The sequence below is a fragment of the Notechis scutatus genome, chromosome 2 (assembly GCF_049901735.1).
Source record: "Notechis scutatus isolate UNSWTSFEM ecotype Mainland chromosome 2, rNotScu1.2, whole genome shotgun sequence".
Taxonomy (NCBI): Eukaryota; Metazoa; Chordata; class Lepidosauria; order Squamata; family Elapidae; genus Notechis; species Notechis scutatus.
In genome coordinates, this window is record NC_142010.1 from 91,339,718 (window position 1) to 91,365,650 (window position 25,933).

The window sequence follows — 25,933 nt, forward strand, 5'->3', positions numbered from 1 at the left end:
AGTCAGGCTGGTGGCGACGGTTATGGCAGCGGGCAGGTCTGTGCGAGCGGCGCGGAGTTGCTTCAGCCCTTTGCTTCACTTGAATTACCCTCGGTTCCACTCCAACAGGTACGGGCCAGTCGCTCTTTTATCCATCGTCCTTGGCTTTCGGGCTGGTTCTCCTCCGTCGCCGCGGGACCAACGGGCTAGTCGGCGGCTCATCTCCAACGTGCGGTCCCTTTCTTGAGGTTGGAGGGGGCGGCGTGCAGCTCTATTTTGCCTGGTGTCTGTTTGCAGAGAGGGTCTTCCAAAGCGAAGCTCCTTGGGAGGAGGTTTCCATTTAAACCGTTTCCCTTTCGGTGCCCCTTGTGGCTCTCGGAGAAACACGAGGCGATGCGGGAGTCGCGACTGTTGCCTCCCTCCCTCCTTCCCTCCTCCTCCTCCTGCTGTCTCCCAGATTCCCTCGCTGTGGTCGCCTCGCCTGTGCTCAGGAATGGCATCCAGCCTTAAGCAACTAAGGGGGGAGGCAGTCCTGGTTCCCGGGTGCATCTTTTGCCAAGCGGTACCTTCCCAAGAATTTGGGCTCACTTGTGACTTTCCTCCTCTCCTCCGCAGAGAAAGGGGCGGGGGTGGATATGCAGGCAGGTTTGCTGGACTTGGCGGTGGTTTGGGCGGCGCTGAAATGCTGCTTGGAGCCCCTAAGACGGCCTTTCTTAAGATGGATGCGAAGATCAGCCGTGAAAGAGAAAGGCCGCGTTCCGCCCTTCTTTCCAATCGGGTGAAAGAGCCATTTTTGGTCAGGGTTGGGGTGGGGAAGGAAGCGTGGGGGCGACATTGGTTTCGCGTGACTCCCTGCAGTATCCGAGCCAGAAGTGAACGTATCTGACATCACTCTCCCACCCCGCCTGGCCTTTTCACCTTTCTTTCTCTCTAACTTTTCTCTCAGCACAGGCTTGTTTCTACCTGCACGCTTTTAAATGAGGTAATATTTTACAGCCCCCAAAAAAAAAAAAAAACACAAAAAAAATTTCACGCTGCCTTGAAAGCAGGAGAAATCCCTGCAGAAGATATTTGGGTGAGATGGTTGATTTGGGGGAGGAGAAGAAAAGGCTGGAGTTTCTCTACCACATTTCTGTTACAGTAATAGTGTTGTACAGCTGCTTCCAAGTTTTCTGAGCAACTTGCAAACCAAACACAATATTAAAATATAACAAATGGGTTGAAACTTGTTATATTAAGATATGAGCTTGTAAGAGACTCAGCTTTTGTTGCTATTCCAGTCTGTGGTATCTCTTTAATTGTATAAATTAAAATTGTTCAACATAAATATTTAAAATGACACTTGATTTCTAAGTACTAACATTAGAATAACATGGACAAAATGTCAACAAAGACTCAGTCATCCAGGCCAAAGGTATCTAAAGGTTGAATCATAGCAACTGGACTAAACTTTGTTAATCTGAGATGTTTTATATTTTATTTATTTATTTATTTATTTGATTTGCCAATTGTTTACAAGATAATAAGTATAAATGTATACATAGTTGTGAATACATGAAATGGTTACATATAAGAAAAATAAAAGAATAAGAGAAACAATAGGACAGGGACGGTAGGCACGTTGGTGCGCTTATATCTCAGATGTTTCGTTGCTCATCCAAGCAACTTCATCAGTCAAAGCAAATTCTGCCTAACTAATTTTGCTTTGACTAGTGAAGTTACTTGGATGAGCAACAAAACATCTCAGATTAACAGTTTGGTCCAGGTGCCATGATTTAATCTTTAGATAACAAGGGCAGGGTGGGGCTTGAATGTCAGGACTCAGGCTGGAAACAGTAGATCTCTCTGAAACAGCTTTGAAACCCAAACTCATAATCAAAACCTTTAAAATACTGCTGATGATCAACATGATTTTTTAAAAGTTCCAATCATTGGGCTTAATTCTTTGGAATAGTTGAGTTTGTTCAGGTAGGTTGAGACACTATACATTTTCCAGCAACTCCTTTTTTCTGCAGTACCAACTACTATTGGTAAACAAGCTATGCATATTAATGTAGAGCATAATTTACAAATGAAACACATTTTAGGGGCTTTTGAGTGCTGAGTTATAGTGCCATCCAATTATCTACAACAGTATCATATTGGCATGAAATTTGCTGATCCTTTTCCTGCCTCTATTCCCTCTGTTTCACCTGTTCCCTCCAAACATAAAACTTAGCAGATTTTAAACATTTTGATGTCTTTAAATGATGTCAAAATAAGATGAGCATGCTGCTAAGGATGAATAAGGCCTATCTAGCTTATGGACCAAGCACTAGAATGGCAAAGACAAGATCATGGAGCCATGGCAGAAAAAAAGATGTAGGGACATGTTTGTGTCATTGTTAATTACAAGTGGAGAAAATCCCATGTATTGTATGTATACACATAGTATATTTATATGTGCATTCTTGCCATGATTCCTGCCTTATGGAATATTCTTCCCTCTCCCCCAAAATTAGATTGGGTCTATTCCTTTTGACATTCCAGAAATCCCTCAAGAATGGACCAGACCTTATGTCACCAGATCTGGGGCTACCAGGGACTTGGAAATATGTTTAGGTGATTCCATTGCTAAGAGACTGTTTTTATCCTCTCTTTGAGTAGTGTTTTTTCTTTTTATGATACTTTTTAATCTAGATTTTATATATTTTTTTGTTTCTATATGTGTTGTTGTCTGATTGTTGTATGCTGCCTAGAGTTGTGGTTTGTGAGATAGCAGGCTATTCATATTTGAGAAACAAAAACTTCACAAAAGTTCTGTTCTGTGTGTTACGGACCCACAGATGAATAAACCAAAGTAGCAAAGAAAGCAAACTCCTTATCCTATATGTAAGTAAATGATTTCACAGCAAATTCTAAAGTTAAACATTGAACTTCCTTTTGAACTTAGTAAAGGATCGGCAAACACCCAGCATGTGATAGAGTTATGTCAACTGTACAAACATCTATATTACAAAAGACATAGGCCTTCCCCAGCAAGTTAGATTTCAACACCATTCTGAGGGTATGTGGTTCCGCTTCAATTTTACTCTGAGGATGTTCACCCCAGGGTATCAAGTGTACTATCTCTTGGAGATGACTATTGATCAAATTAAAAAGTTTTCTTTCACTTACTCATCCCCACTGTATGTCTGATGGCAGAATGCCTAAAGCAGGACTTCTAGAACCAAAGAAAATTCTTGGGACAGGTTCATTAAGAAGGAATCCACTGTTTAGATTTTAAACTTGGATTTTTAAAATTCAGAAGTTCAAAAATTCGCCATCCTTTATTGAACCCTAAATTAAATGGGTTGCTAATAATTAGAAGCATCCAGACAGAACTAACAGCTGTATTGAATCAATGAAAGCTTTTGTATTGTTTTCAAAGATAGCCTCACAGAGTGCACTGTACAGGAATCTATTCTAGAATTGGAAGTGGTATAGTAATGAAAAACACAAGAGTGCTCACTGTGATTTAGTGTTTTGGAATTATCTGACTTGTTACTCTGACAAAATAATTCCTCAGACTCAGTTGAAAAAAAGTGGTTCTCCTCCAGCTGTTGTCATTGAGGCAAGTCCCTTGCCCTTCTTCCTTCTTTTCTTGTAACTATGGTTCACACCCAAGGCCACAAATAAGTAATGCAATTTGAATATTTCAACATTTAGACAGGTTTTTCTAGGTTGACCAGGTAAAGACAAAGGACAGCTCTTTTACATATAAAGTATTTTTAGGATCTGGCCCTAAAGACCGAAGGTTGCTAACTTGAAATAGCAGGAAGTGTTATAAATTAAGGGGTATGTGTTGCACATTTACTGATCTGGTAAAAGAGAGTGCATGTCTAGACAGTGATTTGCTTGAAGTAAGCTTTTGGCAAAGGCTCATACAAACTCACTGTCACGCAATAAACAGCATGTGCAGTTATGTTCAGATATAAACAACCAGTGAGAAAATGTAAGCATTTAAAGGGCAGCTTGTTTTAGAGAGGAGATTTATGAGCTGTTCTGAATGTTTGTGAACTTATTTTAAGCTTATGTCCTCTGAGTGGCTGCCTCACTAATCTAAGCCTCATTCAGGTGTTTGCCTGAACCTGTGAAGAAGAAATGTGGCTACATGCACAGTCCTGAGCTGTCCTTCTCCAGCCTTTCTACCTTCAATTGAGACAGCTGAAGGGGGCCTTTGTGCTAAGAATGGAGATAATTCAAAGGATCAGGAATCCTACTTACCTGCTATTAATTTGGCAGGTAAGACTTCAAATTTTGTTGATTTAAAATTTGCCTTCTGGAAAAAGCAGAAAAGAATTAAAAAGCAAAATATTCCCTGGTGGTCTAGGTACTAACCAAGCTCCAACCCTAGTTAAATTCCCAAATCCAGATATAATCAACTCGATGGTTTCCTGATACTCAAATATTGCAATTTATTATAGACTCACCTACCAAGCAGAGGCATGTCCAACCTTTTGGCTTGCCTGGGCCGCATTGAATGAAGATGAATTGTCTTGGGCTGCATATCATGTTAAAGTTTATGATCTTGTACGGTTGCATTACTAGCTGTCCAGGACCACATGCAGCCCACGAGCTGCGGAGTGGATACCCCTATACTAAACTATAACCTTTTTTTTTAGCATTTTTGTTTTTGAGAAATTGTTTTTCCCTTTAAAAACTGGCTGGAGAGGAGATAAAATTAACAAAATCCTAAAAGCTAAGGATTTTGTGGGCTGGAAGAGATTGCCTGGAAGTCTGAATTATATTCCACATTACAGTATATTCTTATTTATTAATGTTTAGCTTCACAAGCTCACTTGCTGCCATCCTTATTGCCCAAATTATTAGCATAACTTGTCTTTAATAAAAATCAATTGCCCCTCTCAATTGTTAACCGAATTGATTAAAATTAAATGTGAGTTTAGGCCAAGGGTCTTTAAACTTCTCAAGTTTAAGACTTATGGACTTCAACTCTCAGATTCCTGAGCTAACATGACTGGAAGAGGAATTCTGGGAGTTGAAGTCCACAAGTCTTAAAGCTGTCAAGTTTGAAGACCCCTGGTTTAGGCAATATCTAAGAATTCAAAAGATCATTGGTAAACAAATTAGAATTCCAAATAACAGCACATTTAATTAAACGCCTGTGTGACTATTTGCCATAAAGATTCCCATGTTGCTGCAGCTTTAAATGTGGATTCAGAATCTTTTCATAACTGCTACACAAAGAAACAGTGGCAAAACTGAGTTTTCCTTATTGAAAACGAAGTAATATCTTTTTGTTCACTCAGGTTTTGTATATTGAATTCTATCTTCTCAGAAAATTGGTATGTCTAAATTTGCTGCAGCTATTACTCAGCTGAGTGAAATCACCTCTACTGAACAATAAAGTACATCGTTGTCTGTTACATTATGGGATGTTGATAGAATCCTTTGTAAAACAAGACATTTACATTTCTAAAATTCTAATAAGCATAGAAAATAGATGCCTGCTCTGTTTCCATTTTGTTGATCATATACACATTGTTAGCTCACAGTGTAATTGTAAATATTTCCTTGTGTTGTAAATCATAAGGAGTGTAGAACTCTCTCCTTCCTTGTCAGGCAGTTGCTTTCTTACATTTTGTGCCTACGTTTTGAAGGTGGCTAGACAGGGTGAAAAAACTACCATAGTAGATAATGTCTTATGCCCATGATAATCATAGAGTCCAACCTGTAAATCAGCAACATCTGAATCAAATTTCCAAACTAAGTAGAAACTTCCTAGCTATTCATTTTTCAGTCTAATTCTATGAATAAATCCTTTTTCGTTTTGCAAAAAAAGTGAACAAAAATACCCTTAACTTATAGTACAATGCTACAGCTAGATTCCTTGATAGAAACGAAAAGCTTTCTAGCTACCTCAGTTAATAAGTGAATCTTTATTTTTTAAAATAAATTTGAAATGGAAAGATTTTTTGAAAATATATACTTCTCTACATTTTTGGCCTTTGTTGTTTCAGCGGTTTGCTCTTCGCCTTCAGTACTGCTGCACAACAAAAGAGCACAGGGGATGATTGTGGCCCAGAAGATCCTCAGAATGAACCTAGACAGATCTCAAGGGGAGAAAATTTAGAGCACAAGACCATCAAGCTAGAAGAACAACTCCGTGTCTTAACAGTGAGTAACATTTTTTAGTTTGACATCCAGAATAAGGGATCCACACTTCTAAATTTCTGTGCATTTTCTTAAAGTTTCAGCCCTTTAACTTAAATAAAATATATTTTTAATCTATGGGATCATATAGAGTATTTGTCATTGATTAAAGCAGGAATCCCCAAACTTGTCAACTTTATGACTTGTGGACTCATCTCCCAGAATTGAAGTTGAAGTCCACAAGTCTTAAAGTTGCCAAGTTTGGAGACCTCTGGACTAAAGCTTAACAGTGCTGCATCTATCAAATTGCAACTGAAATTGAAGATAATTTAGAAATACATTGTTCCAAATAAAAGAGCCAAAGACCAATTTGGCTACATCTGGCTTCTCATGACACATGAGAATGAATCCACTTGATATCTATTTTACTTTACCAGGATGCCAGTGGGAAAGATGATGGATACTAAGAGATCCAAGAAGAAAGAATAGTTAACAAATTTACATCTTCTGCATGGGGAACCTTGATGATAGCAGTCTTAAATGTCTGAATTAATGATACTGAAAAAAGAAGGAAATAGTTTTATTGGCCCTAATGACCATGGAGCAGCCTGGGAATTTGGACAGCAGCTGTTTCTTCCATCCTTGACCAAGCTTCAATTATATGAACATTTGATGTTATCATAAATATGCAAGTGTAATATATTGGATACAATAGAAAAACCTAATGATGTGATAGCCCCTTAAAGTGACTAGATCAAAAACACTCACCAAATGATTAGAAGTGTATTTTATTGAAATAAGCCATTATAACAGAAATTTGCAAGTCAGACTTGTTTTCCCTATGATACTAGAGGGAATTAGGGAGGAATCAGTTTGAATCTCTTCCTAAAATGCTCTGGCTCTGAATAGTTTCTTCAAGGTCATCTCTGTGGTTCCCCACCTGATGACAGATATCTCTCAAGATTGTCTATAGTCGTAGCCAGATTTATGGCAACAGAACCCATTGTATTGGTAAGGTTATAGCCCAATCAGGCAGCAGAGAGTACTAATGCATCCTGATGGGATCATGACTGAAAGGACTACTCTTTGTACTCCTGCTTTCATTTTGCTATACAAGATGATGTGCAAAGGAAGTTACCCAAAGCACAGTTGATTCTAACAACCTTGGCACTAGAGACCCTAGCTTTAGGACATGGTGGAGATTAGAGGAACACCAGTGGTACCTTTTAGAACATCTGGATATTTTAAGCTACTGGTCCAGAGTAGCTACAACCTTGTGCCTGGAAGATAAATAAGATCAGTTGCTGAACATGGACCTTCCATATTTGTGGTAAAACCATCTCGATCACTAACCTGGTCCAAGAATAGTAATAAAAAAAAATAGAAACTTGTGACATGTAAACAAAAGTTCTTGAAATATTGGGTTTCCTGCAGATTGGAGAGAGAGAGCTATGCTGCACAGACACGCATCTGCTTAAAGTACTTGTTGGTTGGTTTTTGATGAGCAAAGGGCACTGCTTATTTGGAAGATGGCCTTTTCTCTCTTATTCGCAGGTTGGTTATCCATGTGTTTCATGACCAAGTAATTCTGTGACTAGATCTTTCCATCATTCTGAAGATCAGTTCCAGATTCCATTATGCATTAGAGATTGTGCTTCTCAACATCAGTCCATATCCAGCCAAGCCTATAAAACAAACCTCACTCTGGATAAATAGGTGCAGAGCTCTTAAGAATCTTACCTTTGGAGAACAAAAATAGTAACACTTTTATCACCTACAAAATTCGTTACTCTACATTTGGCATTCAAGTTGGAAAACGCATTGCTGTGGCGTATACAGCCAGCAACAGACAGCCTTCCTTCCTTCATGGCAATTCTGTAAGAGACCCAGCTATCCAGGTGGAACTAGTGGAACTTTATAAGACGCTATAAAATAAATAAATTCAACTTATTTGATGGTATCAATTGTAAATGGGAATACTGCTGCAATATGTTCTTTTCCTGTCAACTGTGTCTCCAGTGAGCAAGAATAGTAGTTGAGTTTTTTCTGATGGTCACTGGAAGATGGAACTGACAACCCCACCCTATATAGAATAGAAGAAGATTAGGAAACCAAGCAGGATTGGGATACGAGCTACTCATCTTTCACCAACAGTTACACATTAATCTTCCATCTCTATGTGTCTTAACGATTTTGTTGTAGTGGAATATACAATATAGGAAGAATTGAACGATACTCAGCAGAAGTCAATACATGTGACTGAAGGGAAGGAATTTCCTTCATGGGACAAGAAGAAGTCTTAAATCCAGCTTCTAGCTAGAAGAAGCAGAGTTAACCTTTTCTTGTCCTGGCCACCTTCCAGTGACTTACTCCATGGTAAGTTCAACTGCTGTTATTGGGCAGTAAGTGAGGAAGAGATAGGCAGAGTGTAATGTTTCCTTTGAGTCTAGCTTGACTCCTGGATGCTTACAGAAGCTGCCTTTTAGGATTATTATTTTATTTTATTATTTTAACTTTTTATTGTTTATATATTTATTGTATTAAACATTAAAATTCAGAAATTTAATTTATTTTACTTCAAGGGCCAGTGAAAAGGGTCTCTGAAATGGTCATTTTACCTATTTCTTGTTTATGATTATGGTGGTAAGAGGTAGGATAGATAAAAACAAGTTTCAACTACTTCTTCCAAACTCCCTTCAGTTCTATACACCGAAGCCCAATTTGACCTTAGTATTGTGGTTGGTGGTTCTTGCTGCCACCACCTATCTTCCAGGGAGTGATTCATCTAGGACCACACACACACACACACCATCCCCAACTTGCCAGAAAGATAATGACCCCACACCCTGTATTATTTTACTGGCAAAGGAAAAAAATAAAGAATTTCTGTATCACCACTGGCTGCCTCTAGAGTATTGAGGCATGGGGCTCAAGTGAACTGTTCCTTCTCTGTCCTTTGGTTTAGGAAATCTTCTAAGTGTTAAATAAAAATTAAGGCTTGCTGTGAAACAAAAAAGAGAGAGAAGGAAAGTCTCTTTAGATAGTCAGAAGGAAGCATTCAATGGTAAATGAACTGCCTATGGCAAATTGCCTAGAGCCCCTCAGGGAGGGAGGGAGGGAAGGAAGGAAAAGGAAGGAAGAAAGGAAGATCAAATCTCAGGTAGCAACTTAGGAGGAACTTTATAGCAAAGGTAATGCCATTCTCCTATTTAGAGCTAACTGCTACAAGGGGGGTCCAAATTGCAAACAACACAGAATTACTGAACTTGTGCAAAGGGAAAAAAAACACCAGAGAAAGTAAATTATATTAAAAAAAAATCCAGTCAAAATAATTCATCTTATGCAGAATTTCTAGCTGAATCTGTTGCTTGCTTCCTAAGACAAGCTTATGCTTGAAGCTAAAGTTCCCTTCTCGCTTATCTGGATTTTTTTTCAACTTCTTGCAGATTGTTTAAAGCCTTTAGAGGTGTTTGCCTTATTTTAGCTACAATACTCAGCTATTTCCTACCTACAGTTTTTAAAAGAACTAAAGCCTGGAGAAGGAACAGTTGTGGGGGGAAACCTAGAGAAAGGATTGTGGGGAATATATTTTGTTATATGGTAAAATAAGCATCTGTCCTCATCAGGAGGATCCTTTTTAATCTCGGGCCATGGTTTCCCTATCTGGGAATTAAACTGTCAATCATGTAAATGCCAATCTTGTAAATGTCAATCTTGTAAATGCATCCCTCCTGGAGAACTGGAGATTGATATCAAGATAATATTTACTAATGGGGCTTCTACATCAGTCTATTTTTTTCAGTAAATAACTCTATTGTCTATGAGTATGTTGTCTCTCCAACCTGTATTAAATATTTGCAGTGATACGGAAATCCTCTAATCCTCTGTTACCTGGATTAAAATTCTTTAATCTGACTCTGCTTCTTCTCTGCATGTAGGAACGATACCAAAGAGCCCTAATGGATTCTGAAAATGTCAGGCGTAGAACACAAAAATTTGTTGAGGATGCTAAGATTTTTGGTAAGTAAACAAACAGGCCAATGTTGTGCCAGAGTTTGTTGCAGTGCTACCTGTATATCTCCAGTGGTATTTCTTATGACTACACACATTGAAAATGACTCCTAAGAAACGTTTTGCATCTCAGATGAGTCCAGCACCTCTTCTCTTCATTAAAGGAGTCCAGCAATGTTTTAAGTTCTGTGTGAGCCTGAAAAAAGATACCACTAGTTTAGATAATCCATCCTTAAAGTTAAGGTGACTCATAATATTTATTACACAACAGTTTACAGTGTCAAGTGAAACAAAAACAAAATACACAGTAAAGCAACTTAATTGATAAAAATTAAAGCTGTAGTGAAAACATCTCAGTGAAATGTAGTGGTTAAGGTATTGGAGTAGAAGTATAGAGGCCTACATTAAAATTTCCTGTCAACTGTGGGAGCCTGTTGGGTAACTTAGGGCCACTTACCCTCTTGCAGCCAAAGCCACCTATTGGTACTAGAAAAATAGAAGAGAGTGGTGTGTTCGCAGTCCCGCGTGCCTGAATGAAAGGCAGGTTATAAATGTAATAATTGATCATTTGGGGATCAAAGTCAGTAATAGCCTATGAAACACAATTTTATTGCTCCATGTTACTAAATAAAACGGAGTATAAAATAATTGGGTTAACTCATTAGTGACCTGAAGATGAAAATAGAGTGAAACCTCAAAAGAAGATAGTTGCTATGACTGAACAGTTTTTTTACAGGTTAAAAGAAATATATTCTAGTGATGTAAACGTATATAATATCTGGATGGTACAATTTGGTGGAAGCATCAAACCAAATCAGTGTAAATACTGTTGTCCCTGAGGCCCAGGCTCAGGAAGTCCTTCTACTTTAGATAAGATCCCAAAATGTTTTTATCCTCCTGAACTATTATCATCCTGATTTTTTTGCCAATCTTTGTGCCTGCAGGCATCCAGAGTTTCTGTAGAGATCTGGTAGAAGTAGCAGATATCCTGAAGACAACTTTGGAGATTGTTGTGGATGATGATGATGATGACCCAACTCTGACCCTGAATAAGATCTGTGAAGGCCTGACTCTTATAGAAGTCAAACTACAGAGCATCTTTACTAAGCACGGTCTGCAAAAAATGAACCCCATTGGTGGCAAATATGACCCCTATGACCACGAAATTGTTTGTCATGTGCCAGCAGAAGATATGCAACCGGGCACTGTGGCTTTAGTGACTGTGGATGGTTACAAACTTCATGGCCGCACTATCAGACATGCACATGTCGGGGTGGCAGTAGAATCTCAAGAATGTGATGAACCTGAATCTTAGCAATTGGGATCCTGTGAACTTATTTTGTTTTGTCCACATCATCACTGCTGCTTTATTTATTAAGCCACACCGGTATGATTTGCTGGTCTCTCAGGATTGGCATGATCATTTGTCCTTCCTTTTCAAGCTGTTATTATTCAATGTTAGTTTTTCCTGTTGTGTAAAGATATTTTTTCGGTTGTTTCACAAATGTTTTCTTTTCTAACTGTTAATGTTACGCCTGCATTAAAAGGAATGTAGGATTCATTCCAACAAGGCACAGACCTATTGAAAAGTCAGTCAGTAAAATTCCATTGATTTCAATAGGTCTGTTCAAGGGTGACTAAAACTGGATCCTGTTCTCTGAAAAAAGGCTGTCCTCCGAGATTTATTTTTAATTTGCTTGTTAATCACACTATGTTCCCATCTTCCTTTTTTATAATCTGTGGTATACATTTCATCTGAGCTTTGTTTACAGTAACCCAGAGTCATTCTTATATCAGTCTGGATTTTTTTTCCATTTATGTATTTATTCATGTGTTCTTTGAGACATTCTCCTTAAACAATACAAGATTTTAATGTTTGTTTTTTCACCTTTAAATATGTGGACAATGGTAGCTCTGTGGTTCTTTTACAATCGGCCAAGTACATGTTTTGGAGAAGATTCAAGGCACCACTTAACCACTTAAGTTCAAGACTTACTTCCTTCTGAACGCAATTTTAACAGTTCTGGGGCATTTGTAACCCAAGGATGCATGTGCCAAGTCTTGAAGCTTTGACACTTTTCTTTTTGAATGTTTTCTAGATCTCAAAATTTCCCTGAGTGCTTTGGCCAGTAAAATATTTTCACTCCTAAATTACTTCTGAAAATGCATACGTAAATATAATATTTTGTTTTCTTGAACTTTTCAAGAAGCTTCTTTCAAGGAGAGATATGATACCTGTCTGTCTTACAAGAATGGTTTGGCTAGTTAAAAATTGAAGATGAACATCTCTTTGGGGTACTGAGTAATACAGTGGATTATTAAGCCCAGCCAAATAATTTGTTTTCCTCTTAAATTGATTTTGAATTTGGTCTTCCACATTATGATCTAGCTATCCCATCAAACCCACAAATTCACCATCAAGATTTCCCATATTTCATAAATTGGCTTAATGCAATAAAAGGTCCTCTAGAGTCTAAACCTTTTATTTTAAGCCTAAATTTTAAAGTGGGAAAAATCAATACTCAGTATAAAACACGTGTCTTACATGGAGCAGGTCAGTTCATAATATTTCAAATTGTTGCGTCTCTCACAACAAGATCCTTGTTGTGAAGGATCTTCCCTTGGTACTATGTACTGTACTATGTACTGACTGGATTAGATGAACTAGTAAACAGCAATATAAGAATGATTCGTGGACTGTTAATTCTGCAAATAATCTACTGCCATTTTCCAGCACAGCCTAACATATTATCACCAGTGATGGAAAGGGATGAATAGTATTGGCCTTTTTTTTTTTTTTTTTTTTTTTGGGGGTTCAATTTTGGGATAATGATAATGCAGATGTTAAAGAAGAGAAATATTAATTTAGAAATGATTAGATGTCATCTGTTTTATGTTTTAGTTTTTTTAAATAAAAATAAAACAGTTACAGAATCACTGAGTAAATTTAATTCAGGATCAAACCTGAGAGTGTGAGCTTTGACAAATGGAAGCCTGCTTTATGGAGCTATTCAACTCAGAATAAGCCCATATAGTGCAGCAAAACACAATTGAGGTGGAAGCTGTAATGAAGTGTGTTATTGAATCTCTGCTGCTTTGATAAAACAGTATTTTCTCAGAGAATCACTCTTGAACAGCAAGCAGATATGAAAAAATCAGCTATCCGATAGGTGAAACTAGGGGCAAATTACTGAAAGGGTTTTTTACCAGGATGTAATGATGTACATTAGATCAAGAAACCAACTTCCTTTATTAAGATATAGTAACAGAATTTTGCAATCCTGATTGTGCTTTACCTCTCTTCTCTTATAACGAGTAAATCAGGGAAGAGCCTGCCTCCTGAATGTTTTCTTCCTTCCCAGGACTTCAGAATGCAAAATGCTTCAGCCTCCATTTGCTTATGTGACAACAAAAGAAGTGATGAAGTTAAGAAATGCAATGGTTGAATCCTTTGGTCAGCCATGTGATAGATCCAGATATAATATAAATTTGCCATACTTTGGCCTATATTTCTGGCCCTCCCCTCCCTCCCAAACCATACAATGACATAGCCTGAGGTGGAAAGGGGGGAAAAAAAGAATGGATTTCTACATAGAAAACTAAATACAGCTACTAAAAACACGACAATACTTCCAATCCCGCTATTTTTATTTCATTGAAACAGCAAGTGATTGCACCCAATTGCCCTTGATTGATATACAAAACCTCTAAGAAGGGACACACCATGAATATTTGGGTGGGAGGTCAAAATAATTCCAGTTGTCAACCAGATTGGGACGTTGGGCAAATGCTCTGAAAGGAGGCAATGACAACTCATTTCCTTAATGTTGCTAGGAAATGAAGTCATGGAGTCATCAGAAATCAAGATTAATTTATAGGGGTACTGTTAGTCTTCCAGCAGAATTGACATAGGGCAGGGGGTGTCAAACTGGTGGCCTGCGGCCAGGTCCATCACACGCAGGCCATGCCCACCCCAACTCCACGAAGGGAAAAACCGCGATACATCATGTGACGAGGGGTGGGATTGTACCAGTTCGGCCCGGTTCTATAGAACCGGTAGCTCCTAAGAGCAGCTGACACTGAACTGGTTCACTGCGACAATACCTTCTGTTTTGCCCACTCATCTGCCCAGGCTCTAGGCTGTGCTTTATTCCCTGCTTTTTCATCCTCAGCTGCTTTGCGCGGCACAGCCGAGTGCCCCTCGCCAGCAGAAGGTGAATGCTTGCTGGAGCCAGTAATTTATAAATAGTGTGCACGCACGCACGTTCACTGAACCAGTTGTTATGCCGGTAGGATCCCACTCCAGCATGTGATGCTGCAAGTTTGACACCCATGATGTAGGGAATGCGCATGCACAAGTTGTTGTTTAGAACAGAAGCAAAATAATTGTTATGGAGTGCCAGAGAAATGCATGGAGTAAACACAGTGCAAAGTATGAAAGAAACCTGAATGACTGGGATGGGGAGGGGAGGAGAAAATACACTTAAGAGAATGATAGTTACAAATAATGTAATTAAAGAACCATTCTAAAGCAAGGGGCAGAGAAATGCACAATGATATTGATAAAAATAAATTGTTTTGGAAGTGGGGGGGAAAGGGGTCTTAGCAGAGTGAATACAATTTAAATAAAGACATTAGGGAAGAAATGGTGAACAGAAGACTGCTCTGCAATGGAATGAAGGACCAGCAAATAGATTGGCTCTTTATCATACCTCTTTGGACAAGGAGAGGGTTTGAAATTGCGCACAAGTGCACAAGTCGATGGTCTTTGGTGGATTTAGAGCAGGGGTCTTCAAACTTGACAGCTTTAAGACTTGTGGACTGCAACTCCCAGAATTCGTCCTCCAGTCATGTTAGCTCAGGAATTCTGGGAGTTGAAGTGCATAAGTCTTACACTTGCCAAGTTTGAAGACCCTTGGTTTAGAACATTGGGAGAGAAGGAAATAGCCATGTTGCTCCAATCATGGCTGACACCTTTAAAAGACTGCTGGGTTCACATACTTTTCTAATCATTTTCAGAAATTGCTTGCTAGCTGCTTTTCTGTTGTTAGGAGCATTTGGCTCAGATGTGATGCACAAAGTGGGTTTCCTTTTATCCTTAGCTAAAGAAGTTTTAACTAGAAGTTAATTCAGGGCAGCTTTATATAGGGAGGTGCCAGGCAGATTTCTGTTTTTCAACATAATTGAATGTATGTATGTGTGTGAGAAGGAAAACAACTGTATAATTGCTGATTGAGGAAAAAAAAGGGTGATAAAATTAATGGGCTTGAATTGTGGAATGCTTTGTGCAAATAAGGAAGGAAAAGTTGGTTGCTGATTGTGATAAGAAAGGAATACGATGGAAAGAAAGTGTGCTTGAAAAGAAAGCATGCATGAGAACATTTAGCAAATAGCTCAACAGAGTAAGGCACCATTGTGCAATATTCTTTCATTTATTCAGGAATGCTTGTGGAGATATCTGAAGTGTGTGGGTTGCGGGAGTAAATATGTGTGTACTTTGGTATCCAGATAACACAGTGCTCTTTGCTGAGAGCCCAAATGATATGCCCAAAGTTGGATGCAATTAGGAACATCTAACTGAAAATTAGTTTATGAAAGACCAAGGTCATTGAGTAAACAGTGAAAAATTAGAGCAAAGAGATACATTTGTGTATCTTGCTTGAATGTTTCCAAAGATGGGACGATGAATCTATAAATTTTTAAATGCTGGCAGAAGGAGACTGCATGGCATATGGTTTGATATGTCTTCCAAAAAAATAAAAATGACCATGCATAAAAGCATACTTCAGCCCACTTAATTCTGTGGAAGTGAGCTGAATATACAGAGGAGGAAAAGGGGAAGTTGGATGGACAAGAGAATGACATAACAGTGAATGCTGCTGCTATAAATAAGATGTAGTTTCCTTTTCTTATGCAATGCCTTCATCTATATGCATCCTTTTTTGCACTTGTGTAATGTTGTTTACTAAAAAGGAAATACAGTCATGGCTATATATACACGTAGCTACGTGTCTATAGAGATTACTTATATTCCACTTTTCAAGATATAAATCCTACAAAACAGCTCACAAATAAATCTGTTTTTGTAATTTGTGATTATATAGATAAGTTTCCTGATTTTTTAAAAAAATAACCAGTTCCAGGACAAAAGCAAAAGCCCTAGTGGTGTCAGAGGGAGATCTTAATTTTTTTCCCCTTCCTTACTGGCTTTGTCCATCCAGTAGACTTATCTAGGAGTTTGATACATGAACATCTAACTATAAACTGTACAGGTTGTGTCGTATGTGGCCAGAACAAGCTTGGTTAATTTCTAGTTCAACACACTGTAGTTCAGTGTGTTGTGCATATCTAGCCCATTCACTCTAGTATACCTAGCTAGATGGCTTTGCATGGGAGACTTAAAGTTGGTGTAATATCTCTTGAGTCAAGCTCAATTCTGGTGACCACATGGCCATATCTATGCTGGGTTTTGTTTTGTTTTTGCAGCAACATAGGGGTGAATTGCTTCATCTGTCTTTGGGGATTTCATGCAGCTTTACGAATTTCCAGCTCTCATGTGTAAGTACTAATCAGCTCTAACTCAACTTACTACTGGTAGTCCTCACTTAATGACAGCAATTGGGACCAGAATTTCTGTTGCTAAATTATGCAGTCATAAATGTCATGTAGTTAGATATCATGTAACTGCTCTGCCTTAGTAACAGAAATGCTGGTACTTACATTTGCCATTAAGCAAATCACTGTGGATTGTTATGTGAAGACATTTGGTTGCCATTTGCCAGTGGTGGGATTCAAATTTTTTTTATTACTGGTTCTGTGGGTGTAGCTTGGTGGGCGTGGCAGGGGAAGGATAGTGTAAAATCTCCAGTCAGAGGTGGGATTTGCCAGTTCTCCAAACTACTCAAAATTTCCACTACCAGTTCTCAGAACTGGTCAGAACCAGCTGAATACCACCTCTGCCACATGCCACCTTTTGTGGCTTCCCCATTGACCATGCTTCTAGGAAGCAAAAAGATGGTAGCAAATGGCAATCATTTATTTATTTATTTATTTATTCATTTATTTGATTTGCCAATTGTTTACAAGATAATAAGTATAAGTGTATACATAGTTGTGAATACATGAAATGGGTACATATAAGAAAAATAAAAGAAGAATAAGAGAAACAATAGGACAGGGACGGTAGGCACGTTGGTGCGCTTATGCACGCCCCTACAGACCTCTTAGGAAAGGGGTGAGGTCAATAGTAGACAGTCTAAGGTTAAAGTTTTTGGGGTTTGGGGAAGAAACTACAGAGTCGGGTAGAGTATTCCAGACATTGACCACTCTATTGCTGAAGTCGTATTTCCTGCAATCAAGTTTGGTGCGGTTAACTTTGAGTTTGTATCTATTGTGTGCTCTTGTGTTGTTATGGTTGATTTTATATACCATGCTTAAATCAGACCGAAGACGGAGTAATTCAAGGTTTTCTAGTTCTAGAATTTCAAGTCTGGTGGCATAAGGTATTCTACAACGAAGTAGAGGAGTGGAGAACTCTTCTTGTGAAATAATCATGTAACCACGATCTGACATACAAGTATGAGAGCTAATCGTAAGTACCCTTCATTCAGCACTGAAATCAAGCAAGTCAATGCTTGCTGAATGAGTAATTGTTAATTAAATAAGAGCCATTTGTATTTATTTAAATGATTTAAATTTATTGGCTGCCCAATTTCTCTAGACTTTAAAGCAATGCACAATACTAAAATAGGTATAAAAAACAGTTAATAGCAGGGGTCATTAAACAAATAGCAAATATCAACTCCAAGTCAGGGATCAAAGCCAAATTTTCAAAGCTTTCCAAAACCTTGAGAGAACATCCCAAAGGTGTTTTTTTCAAGAGGCAACTAGACTTTCTGCTTTTTCTTTGAAGATGTTTTGCTTCTCATCCAAGAAGCTTCTTCAGCTCTGACTGGATAGTGGGAAGTGGAAGGCCTCTTGAAAATAACAACTTTGGGATAACCATGACTCAGGCTCGCTCTTTATCTCGAGGGGGGGGGATGCTGTTCTGGAGGTAGAGGGCCGCAACAGAAAACACATATTTCTTCAGTCCCACAAGATGGCAGTGTTCAATGGAGGGGACCTGGAGTACATCCACACCGCTGGAACCTATTGGGCAGGCAGAATCAATTCAAGACAAATAAGTCTCTCAATTATCCAGGTATCCAACTTAGCTATTTCAGTTAAAGTTGTGGATATGGCAGGCTAACCTGTTTTCTCAAAGAAGAGACTGGACAGCCTCTTGTCTGAAATGGTACAGGGTTTCCTGCTTGGGCTGGAGGTTGGACTAGATTAGAAGACCCTTCCAACTCTGTTATTCTGTTCTGTTGTGAATTATCATTTGGGGGAGGGGTGTTCAATGGCTTTGAACTATAAACTTCTAATTTTATGATTTCCACGCCAAGGGAACACAGTGGCTACTTCTTGTTTCGGTCTGTCTGGAAAACGCGCTCTACATTGGATAAATTCTGGATTTAAGTAAAAGAAAAACAAGCCAGGTGCTTATTATTTGATTGCTTATTGTACCCTATGACTATTATTGAGTGTTGTACCTTATGATTCTTGACGAATGTATCTTTTCTTTTATATATACTGAGAGCATTTGCACCAAATTCCTTGTGTCCAATCATACTTGGCCAATAAAGAATTCTATTCTATTCTATTCTATTCTATTCTATTCTATTCTATTCTATTCCATTCCATTCCATTCCTATTCCTATTCCTATTTCTATTCCTATTCTGTTCGAGTACTACCTGACCTAATGCACCATTGCAGGAAAATCTCCGGAGCCAGAAGAAGCGGTCTCTCTCTTCCCTTTCAGACTCAAAGTCGCTTCCTGGAGAGTTGCGCCTCTGTAGTGCAACCCCCAAACACCCCCCCCTCTTTCCCCAGGATTACCTTTAGAATTAGAATAACTTTATTGTCATTTTGAATGTACATTAATTGGCATACATTAAAATGGAATTTCAGCTCTCAAAGGGTCTCTCCGCCTCTAATACACACTACATAAACATGACTAAATCAATAAATTATGGATATACCCACATATATGACACGGAGAAACAATACAGAAAACACCATGGATATTTCACTCCAAAGGGCTCAGTTAAGGTTAACCCGGGAAAGCAGCACAAGCTTACAGCGCCGAGAAAACAGGGCTTTTGCAACCTACTGATTGAGGTAGTGGCTTCCGGAAGCGACTCTGTCAGAAAACTTGAATTTCGGAGCTGTGGGTTTGAAAGCGCATCTCACCAACTTGGCATTTCAGGCTTTCCTGCAAGGGGCGCTCGCGCTGGAGCGAGCCAGAAGAGGCGACCTCCTCCGCTAAGCAAAGGACTCCCCCCTTTTATATTAATAGAGGTTGCCTCGTTCGCCGTCGCTGCCTGCGATCCGCCCCGCCAAGGTCAGAAAGGCCGCGGGAGGCGCAGCCCGACGATCCGCTGCGTCTCCACCCAACACCCCCCCCCCCCAAAAAATACCTCAGGAAGCGCGCGGGCCAGAAAGCTGCGAAGTCGCCGGCCGCTGCGGCAGAAGCATCCGGGGGAGGCAGGGCTGGTTTCCGCCGTTCAGCGGCGCTTTCTCGCTTTTGCAGCCGCCGCCGCCGCCTCCCCGTTGCCACCATGACGGCAGAGTTTGTTCAGCCGCCTTCTCCCGCCCGGTGCCTTTTGTTTCTTACCGTAGCCGTAGGGGGGATGAGAACGGAGCTTTCCTTCGTTGCGACAGGGGATGCAGCTCCGCCGAGCAAAATAGGTAGGCGTTGCTCTTTCATGGCAGCGGGCAGTTCGCGGCTTCCCGTTCGCCACCCACCGCCACCAGGCCCCCCCGTAAGGTGGGCTTCTGCAGCTTGGAGCTTCCCGCATTGGCGCTGGGGAAATACGAGCGTAAAAGCAAGCGGTGAGGGCTGAAAAGGGAGCTGATCTGGGTTCTAGGTTTGGCGTTTTAGTGGCCGTCCTGGAGTAGTCGTGTTTCCGACACGTGCTTTGAAATTTCTCCGGCGATGCTCTTTAAAAACAAAATCAAAAAAGCCAAGCCAGCCCAATGGCAGGGTCGGTGTGTATATTTTATCCCTGCTTCTTTTATGAGAGAGGTTAGGTACACTGGATCTACTCTACCCAGAAGTCTCAGCCATTGGCTGACTTGGCTAGAAATTCAGAATGACAGTCCCAACACACTGAGAGGTTGAGGAAGGCTGGCCTAGCCATGAAATAGTGTGAGATACCAGTTTTGAAGTTCGATTGGAATAGCAATAGCGATAGCACTTAGATTTTTATACCGCTTCACAGGGCTTTCCAGCCCTCTCAATAAGCGGTTTACAGAGGCAGCATATTGGCCCCAACAATCTGGCTCCTCATTTTACCAACCTCAGAAGGATGGAAGGCTTGAGCCAGTGAGAATTGTACTGCATTCTGACTACTGTGCCACCACGGCTCAGACTTAGCCAGAAAAAACGTTTTATTCTTTTTTATATCCCGCCTTTATTACTTTTTATAAAGAACTCAAAGTGGCAAATCCACACACAATACTCCTTCTTACTCTATTTTTCCCCACTAGAACAAGGCTATGAGGTGGGTTGGGCTTGGGAGAGTGACTGGCCCGAAGTCACTCAGCTGGTTTTCATGCCTAAGGCAGGACTACAACTTAAGTTTCCTGCTTTCTTTCCTGGTGTCTGAAGCACTAGAGCAGTGGTGGCTAACCTTTGTGGGCTGCTGTGCTGATAATTGCGTGCAGGCTTGTGCGCTCACGCTTGCGTGCCATCATCCAGAAGGCAATGCGCGCGGGGGCCCCATAACCCCCCCCTGTGCGTGCAACCCATGCGATCCGCACTATGTGCTTTTGCGCATGCGCATGCAACCTGCACGACCACGCTGTGGGCTTCTGCACATGCGTGCGTGACCCCCCTGCATCATACACTTCAGCGCATGAGCACATGTCTCCCGTGCACCTCCATGCCGACGCGCATGCGTGCCAGATACCCAACAATCAGCTGGTGCACGCGCATGCGCAGTAGACCTTTTCTGGGCAAGGGCTCGCGTGCCGGCAGTAATGGCTCTGCATGCCACTTCCGGCACACATGCCATAGGTTCGCCACCATTTGCACTAGAGAAAACTGGCTCTCTTTTTATTAATTTATTATATCCCTGCTATTAGTCAAAGATGTGGTTTGAGCAATCCTCTTCCTGGGAAACTATATCTATTGATTGAAGGTGGATCTTTTTATGATGGTTCTTAACACACTTGCTTTGCTTTGGCAGCTGTGGTGGGAGCTGGAATTGGCGGCTCATCCGTGGCTTATTTCCTGCAGCAGCAGTTTGGGCCGCAGGTACAGCTGGATGTATATGAAAAGGCTGTGGTGGGAGGTCGCCTGGCCACAGTTACAGTCAACAAGCAGTCCTACGAAAGTGGAGGGGCCTTCTTCCATTCTCTCAACTTACACATGGAGGACTTTGTGCAGCAATTGGGTAAGAGTGATTGACCCTAGATGTATAAACTTCAAGCTTGGTTTCTGCATATCCTTTTATTGCCTCTGAGCTTGGGGGATATGGCAGATCTTTGGTTCCTCAGATACGGTAGATAGATGAGATCAGGAATCAGCAATCATTGTTCTGATACAACGGAGCTCACTCACTTCTATTCAGGCAGCCTGTCATTTCCTGCCCAAACATTCCATTCCATTTCCATTTGTCCTTTTGGAATACAATTGGACTATTTGGGGGAGATTCCAGTTCAGAAGGTTTTTTCCCCCTAATTCATATGTGTGTGTGTGTGTGTGTGTGTGTGTGTGTGTGTGTGTGTGTACATACGTACATATGTACATACATATATATGTATATATACACATCATGACAATGTGCTTGATATAAAGCAGTGCTGAACTGAGTTGAGGGAAAGCCAGGGTCAAACCTCCATATAACATGGACCTCATTGAGTGACTTTGGACCAGTTCCTTTTCTTAGCCCAACCTTCTGGCGGACTTTGAGAATCTAAATCAGGGGTGTCCAACCTTGGCAACTTTAAGACTTGTGGACTTCAACTCCCAGAATTCCTCAGCCAGCAAAGCCGGCTGAGGAATTCTGGGAGTTGAAGTCCACAAGTCTTAAAGTTGCCAAGGTTGGACACCCCTGATCTAAATCGAAGGGAATCCTCATATAACATGCTTACATGGTTCCAAAGTTGAGGTAGCCATTCTTATTTTCCCTTCGCCTAGAGTTTATGTATTTGGGTTTTTTTTTTACAAACTTTGTTTTTTAATATGGATTTTTATATTTTTAAAATATAATAGGTTTAAAGTATAATATGTTTTTTATATCTGTTGCTGTCTTTGATTGTTGTGCACTACCCAGAGTAGAGATAGGCAACTCCATAAATTTGATAAATCAATATATGCCATCTTCAACTGAGCCTTTCCACTCCTTCAGAGGAATGTAACTATAATGTAATGTACACTAATGTATTATACTTAATATAATGTATTAATTGTAACAACATCAAATTATTAAATCTGCCTTGACACAAAACTGAAAATGGGCAATCAATCCTGTAATATTATATAATTTATGGAACCTAGACTCCTCCCTTTTACTCGCACTCAAGGAAGCATATATAGGGCTCCCTCCTCTCTTTTTTCCCTTTAGCAACACCATTGTGAGCTAAAAGTTGGGTTTTCACAGATTGACCGACACAGGTCTCAGTGTATGATTTGGGCTGAAGGGGAAAGGAGACAATATGCCATCCAGACAAATTAATTCTAGACATTGTTATGTCAGAGTCCAGCAGAAACCCAAGTTGTTTTTACTTTTAAATAAAGTTGGGGATTGTCTTTATTTTCTTAAGCAGTCTTCACTGCTTTTTAAGATTCAACCCACTGGTGTGGATGAAGGTGAAGCAGGTGTTTGTTTGTTTTGGGGGTAACAAAATCCGGCCACTCATGGGAACCCTGCAGTGCCAAAATGGGAAAAGCATGAATGAGTGTGATAACAAATGAGAAACTCTATTAAAATCATGACCGAGAAAGATTTCTCAGAATTAATGCAAGTTAGAAGGAGACAGCAAAAGAGATCAAGAAGGTCAACTCTCTTGCAAAGCCCATCATGGTAAAAACTGGACCTTGTTTTCTGTTCTTACTGGACCTTGCTTTCTGTTCTATAGGACTGAAACACCGTCGAGAAGTGGCAGGAAAGAGTGCCATCTTCACTGGGGAACAATTTGTCCTTGAGGAGACAGACTGGTACCTACTCAACCTTTTTCGGCTCTGGTGGCATTATGGCATGAGCTTTCTGCGTCTACAAATGTGGGTAGAAGAAGTAATGGAGAAGTTCATGAGGTAGGTAACAAAGAGGCATCACTGGTGCCTCCAGGGCAGTGAGAGAAAAATGGGACAATCTTCCTTCGCTCAAATGTGCTTCTATCCAGATGATGGCAATGTAGTATTAAAGGAGATTCTTGAGACTTCTTGTAAAGCTCATAAGGAATGGCCTTAAAGGGCAGGAGCAAGAGCCACTAAGTTGGCAGTGGTCAGCTAAGTTGGACTTGAGTCCGGGCCACAGAATTAATTTAAGAACACTTCTAAGACAAGCCCCTCCTGAATGCACACAAAGTGAGGGGAGGAGGAATCGCACTCTGCCTTGCCAAATCTTTTGCTAGTAAGGTTGCGATAGTGCTCTACATTTTCCTGCCCTTTTTTATGACCTGCAGAATTTACAAGTATCAGGCCCATGGCTACGCATTCTCTCATCTTGAGGAGCTCCTGCGTTCACTGGGGGGCGACACCTTTGTCAACATGACGCAACGCTCTGTGGTGGAGTCCCTGCTGGAGGTGGGTGTCACACAACGCTTCATCGATGACGTCATCATGGCCATCCTCCGGGCCAACTATGGCCAGTCAGTACTGGTGCCTGCATTTGCAGGTGAGTACTACCCATCTTCTAGGGCTCCAGTCTTTTTTCAATAGGCCATTGCTCATGACTGGGAGACAAATATGTCGTAGGGAAGGCTAATGTTTTACCATTTGGCTTGTTTATTCTCTTTGACAGCAGTCCCCTCTGTACTTCTTTTTTAAGGGGCCATGTTGCTAGCAGGAGCACAGGGCAACCGATGGGCAGTCGAAGGCGGCAACAAGCTGGTGTGCTCAGGCTTGCTGAAGCTAACCAAAGCCAACATCATCCATGCCAGGGTGACAGCTATCTCTCTGCACAGTTCAGGTATGCCACACAATCCCATCTTCATCCAAGGTGGAAAATAAGATCCCAAGATCTCCACGTAGCGGGGGCTGGAGATTTTAAAGAGCTGCTGCAGACCAAGTAAACATGGTGGGATGAACGAATGGTCTTGTGCAAGACAAGATTTCCCCCTTCATATGGGTGCACTTCAGATCCAGAGGACTGAATTTTGAAAGCAATTTAGAAAGAAGTGGCCCCTGACTTTTAATGTGGATGTGCTGCACACTGGATAAATGATTAGTTAGAGATTCTGTGAGAGAATTGTAGCAGAAGAGACGACCCAACCCTAGGACTTAATGGAAGGAAATGTAACGTGTTTTCATTCTCTCACACCTCTGGCTAATTCATCACATCCAGAGTCTTTTTTTTTTTTTTTTTGCTTTTCAGGGAAGGTTCTTCAGAAAAAAAAAACCCAACATTTCTGAGAGTGCCTTTACTGAGTGGTGGCAAGGAGCAAACACACATACCCATGGTTCATTGGATTCACACAATATCCCCTCTGGTTTAATCTCGGCATTCAGATATTGTGTATCCGGAGATATACAGTACATACAATAAATATTGACCGGATACTGTGCTACATGATAGAGAGAGACCTACTTAAGCGAACAAAGCCTTCGAACCAAAGTGTCACAAAGCAGGTTAGCAGGAGCTGGGTGCCCCCTCTTCAAAGCTACCAGAGCCATATCTTCAGGAAAACTCAGTGTGGCTGCTTTGCAGATTTCCCCAGTTGTTGTAGATATCGGTTTGTGCACAGCTGGCTGTTCCAGTTTTCTGCAAGCCCAGGGGAAATGTCTGTACTTGTACATGTGTTGTGTGCAAACCACTGTCTGAGGCTGCTGAGTCTTCCATAGTATATAGTTACCTTAATGCATTAAGGAAAGGAGTTTCTTCTTTTTAAAGCTCTGTCTGTCTGTCTGTTTGTTTGTTTATTTATTGAATTTATGTCGCCACCTATTCACCCAATGGCAACTCGAGGCGGCTTACAGAATATAAAACCATATTTAAAATAAAAAAACAAGAAAAACTAACAAAAAGAATCAAATAAATTAATAAAGTACAATAGAACAAAAGCTGGAAAAATAAATAAATAAAAAAATCACCACCACCACTACCCCCCAAACTATTAGCTACAACTACAGGTAGTCCTTGACGTATGACCACAATTGAGCCCCAAAATGTATGTTGCTAAGCGAGACAATTGTTCAAGGAATTTTGTCCCATTTTACGACCTTTCCTGCTGGAATTGTTAAATAAATCATTTCAGTTGTTAAGTTATGAACACAGTTGTTGAATGAATCTGGCTTCCCCACTGAGTTTGCTTGTCAGAAGTAATCAAAACATGATCCCATGACCTTGGGACACTGCAACCATCATAAATACGAGTCGGTTGCCAAGCGTCTGAATTTCGATCATGTGACCATGGGGATGCTGCAGTGGTTGTAAGTGTGAAAAATGGTCACCAAGTCACTTTTTTCAGGGCTGTGGAAACTTAAACAGTCACTAAATAAATTGTTGTAAATGGAGGACTACCCGTTAGAGCAGGGCTGTC

General features: G+C 40.4%; 2 protein-coding genes and 1 long non-coding RNA gene across 4 annotated transcripts in view; 2 read left to right on the forward strand and 1 right to left on the reverse strand.

Moving 5' to 3' along the window:
- On the forward strand, positions 1 to 13,055 carry GRPEL2 (GrpE like 2, mitochondrial). Its single transcript, XM_026688343.2, has 4 exons — positions 1 to 108; positions 5,982 to 6,138; positions 10,053 to 10,134; positions 11,070 to 13,055. The coding sequence occupies exons 1-4, from the start codon at positions 23 to 25 to the stop codon at positions 11,438 to 11,440; spliced, it is 696 nt and encodes a 231-aa protein (XP_026544128.2). The 5' UTR covers positions 1 to 22; the 3' UTR covers positions 11,441 to 13,055.
- On the reverse strand, positions 10,094 to 19,895 carry LOC148132132 (uncharacterized). Its single transcript, XR_015747624.1, has 2 exons — positions 19,645 to 19,895; positions 10,094 to 10,321 (listed from the first exon to the last, which is right to left on the reverse strand). It is a non-coding gene; the product is annotated as an uncharacterized LOC148132132 (long non-coding RNA).
- The window catches only part of PCYOX1L (prenylcysteine oxidase 1 like), a 9,853-nt gene continuing 3,334 nt past the window's right edge, over positions 19,415 to 25,933 (forward strand). The window contains exons 1-5 of one of the 2 annotated variants that reach the window (XM_087955463.1): positions 19,415 to 19,915; positions 21,418 to 21,624; positions 23,312 to 23,486; positions 23,858 to 24,069; positions 24,223 to 24,363. In XM_087955463.1, coding sequence (XP_087811589.1) covers positions 19,786 to 19,915; positions 21,418 to 21,624; positions 23,312 to 23,486; positions 23,858 to 24,069; positions 24,223 to 24,363 — 865 coding nt within the window. In that variant the 5' untranslated portion in view covers positions 19,415 to 19,785. The remainder of the gene's footprint in view (positions 19,916 to 21,417; positions 21,625 to 23,311; positions 23,487 to 23,857; positions 24,070 to 24,222; positions 24,364 to 25,933) is intronic. The other variant, XM_087955464.1, reaches the window with a different exon arrangement.